General features: G+C 52.1%; 2 protein-coding genes across 2 annotated transcripts in view; one reads left to right on the top strand and one right to left on the bottom strand.

Moving 5' to 3' along the window:
* Positions 1–1,400, bottom strand: part of NDUFA1 (NADH:ubiquinone oxidoreductase subunit A1) — a 5,926-nt gene extending 4,526 nt beyond the window's left edge. Inside the window, exon 1 of the mRNA XM_002922563.4 lies at positions 1,200–1,400. Coding sequence (XP_002922609.1) covers positions 1,200–1,301 — 102 coding nt within the window. The 5' untranslated portion in view covers positions 1,302–1,400. The remainder of the gene's footprint in view (positions 1–1,199) is intronic.
* A 65-nt stretch (positions 1,401–1,465) lies between these two features.
* On the top strand, positions 1,466–2,707 carry RNF113A (ring finger protein 113A). Its single transcript, XM_002922562.4, has one exon. The coding sequence runs from the start codon at positions 1,604–1,606 to the stop codon at positions 2,651–2,653; it is 1,050 nt and encodes a 349-aa protein (XP_002922608.2). The 5' UTR covers positions 1,466–1,603; the 3' UTR covers positions 2,654–2,707.
* Positions 2,708–3,016: the final 309 nt, after the last annotated feature.

Below are 3,016 nucleotides of genomic sequence, written 5' to 3'. Positions count from 1 at the left end.
TCCAAGGAACTGTTGAAAAGGAAAAACAAAGCTGGGGGCATCACAATGCCAGATTTCGAGCTGTACTACAACGCTGTGATCACAAAGACAGCATGGTACTGGCACAAAAACAGACACATCGACCAATGGAACAGAATAGAGAACCCAGAAATGGACCCTCGGCTCTTTGGGCAACTAATCTTTGATAAAGCAGGAAAAAACATCCGGTGGAAAAAAGACAGTCTCTTCAATAAATGGTGCTGGGAAAATTGGACAGCTACATGCAAAAGAATGAAACTTGACCACTCTCTCACACCATACACAAAAATAAACTCCAAATGGATGAAAGACCTCAATGTGAGACAGGAATCCATCAAAATTCTAGAGGAGAACATAGGCAACAACTTCTATGACATCGGCCAGAGCAACCTTTTTCACGACACATCTCCAAAGGCAAGAGAAACAAAAGATAAAATGAACTTATGGGACTTTATCAGGATACACTTTCTATTTTAACCAGCATCTGTTTTCTTTTTTCTTTCCTCCTTCCTTCCCGCCTCCCCGCCCCCCTCCCCCTTACTTTAAAGACACGACTACTTGTTTCCTTTCGGGACCTCAAGAGAAGAAACAATAGCGATAGACCGCACGTGAAGAACAATCACAAAAACAGAAAGCAAAAATATTATACCCTGTATTCTAGAGATAACGTGAAGGGCCAGGAGGAGAGCAAAATTACAATCCTGATGTGAAAAGCAGGATCTTGCGGTAAATTCCTAAAGGCTTGGGGAAAAAGGTGGGGGATAAAAATGTCAAAGTAAAAACCCAATTAAGGGTAGGAAGGCTAAAAACCGAGAAGGTACCGAGACGTGGACGTGAGAAATTACAATAAAAAGATCAGAGATCGAGGGAGTGGAGGCAGGACTAAAGTGACGCCCAGGAGTTTGGATCCCCCTTCTAATCTACCTTTCCAGCCCCCCAACCTACTCCGCCCTGTTGCCCACTCTTCACCCAACAACTAGCTGTTTCTTGCTAGAGCAGAATGTGGTTTCCGTCGGGTTTCGTCCCGCAAACCTCTGTTTTTAGGCAACACGAAGAATGGAGGGGGGCGACCCCGGTGTTCCCCAGGTCGGAGAGCGGCTCCGGACCCCAGTGGCCTCCCACCGCCCGTTCCGTAACGCCGGTCCGCGGAGTCAGCCGCCGCGCCGGAGAGGCCGCCTTACCTTGCCCCCGTTACTGAACCTATGGATGTGCGCCGTGGCCATGCCGGGGATGGCCAAGCACACGGCCATGATGCCGATCCCGGGCAGGATCTCGAACCACATCGCACTGCGCTTGCCAGAGCCAAACCCTTGCTTTCCGTCCCCGTAAAGGTGACCGGGCCTCGGCCCCTTCCCAGTAGGCTCCGCGGCAGGCTGCCCCCGGGGCGGGGCCACGCACGCCTCGGGAGGAAGCGACGGGGGCCGGCAGGGCTCAGCAGCGGCGCGCTCGCACCCTCGCACCCCTGCAGTCCGCTACGGGCAGCTCATTTCGCTGGGACTGGAGGCCGAGCACACGACGAGCAGGGACGTAAGGAGGCCCCGCGCGGCCGAGCACGTCATAGCCTTCTGGAGCTCGGCACTCTAAAATGGCAGAGCAATTTTCTCCGGGCAAGACGGTGGACCAGGTGTGCACCTTCCTCTTCAAAAAGCCTAGTGGGCGAAAAGGGGCTGCAGGCCGAAGAAAGCGCCCGATCTGCGACCAGGAGTCTGGAGACAGCAGCAGCAGCAGCAGCAGCAGCAGTGACGAAGGCGGCACTGTGGTTCGCCCGGAGAAGAAGCGGGCGATCCACAATCCGATGATACAGAAGACTCGTGGCAGTGGTAAACAGAAGGCGGCTTACGGCGCCTTGAGCAGCGAGGAGGATGAGGAGGAGAACGAGCCCGAGAGTCTTGGCGTGGTGTACAAGTCCACCCGCTCGGCAAAACCCGTGGGACCAGAGGATATGGGGGCGACTGCTGTCTACGAGCTAGACACAGAGAAGGAGCGTGACGCACAAGCCATCTTTGAGCGCAGCCAGAAGATCCAGGAGGAGCTGAGGGGCAAGGAAGATGACAAGATCTATCGGGGCATCAATAATTATCAGAAATACATGAAGCCCAAGGATACGTCTATGGGCAATGCTTCCTCCGGGATGGTGAGGAAGGGCCCCATCCGAGCTCCCGAGCATCTGCGTGCCACCGTGCGCTGGGATTATCAGCCCGACATTTGTAAGGACTACAAGGAGACTGGCTTTTGCGGCTTCGGAGACAGCTGCAAGTTCCTCCATGACCGCTCAGATTACAAGCACGGGTGGCAGATCGAACGTGAGCTTGATGAGGGTCGCTATGGTGTCTATGAGGACGAAAACTATGAAGTGGGAAGCGATGATGAGGAAATACCATTCAAGTGTTTCATCTGTCGCCAGACCTTCCAGAATCCAGTTGTCACTAAATGCAGGCATTATTTCTGCGAGAGCTGTGCACTGCAGCATTTCCGCACCACCCCTCGCTGCTATGTCTGTGACCAGCAGACCAATGGCGTCTTCAATCCAGCGAAAGAAGTGATTGCTAAATTGGAGAAGCATCGAGCTGCGGAAGAGGGTGGTGCTTCCGATTTCCCAGAAGACCCCGATGAGGGTCCAATCCCCATCACTTAGTTTTCCTATTATTCTCACAACTCAAAATAAATCCTTTATTGTTTGGAATCTTAATTCGTCGTGTCCTTCCTTTCTAGGGAAAGGAAAAGGCGGGTGAAGTAGGGTCCTGGATGGATGGCTTGTGAAAGCCTTGAGGTGGGTACAGTCTGGATTTTTACCTGTTACATATGCAGCCTGGGTGTAACAGAACTTTTCAGAACCGTTTGGCATAAATTCTGGGGATGGGAGAGGTTCGAGAAAAGAGCTAGAATTTGCTTCAAGTAAAGCTGTAGTGAAAACAAGAACTGAACCTATTATATCACGTTTCTGTATCACTTAATAGTTCACAAAAGTGTCTCCGTGCATGAGCTCTATTGGGAGCCT

This window comes from Ailuropoda melanoleuca, chromosome X (assembly GCF_002007445.2).
Source record: "Ailuropoda melanoleuca isolate Jingjing chromosome X, ASM200744v2, whole genome shotgun sequence".
Lineage (NCBI taxonomy): Eukaryota > Metazoa > Chordata > Mammalia > Carnivora > Ursidae > Ailuropoda > Ailuropoda melanoleuca.
Note: the sequence above shows the minus strand (reverse complement) of the source record. Positions and strands in the feature narration are given on the sequence as shown.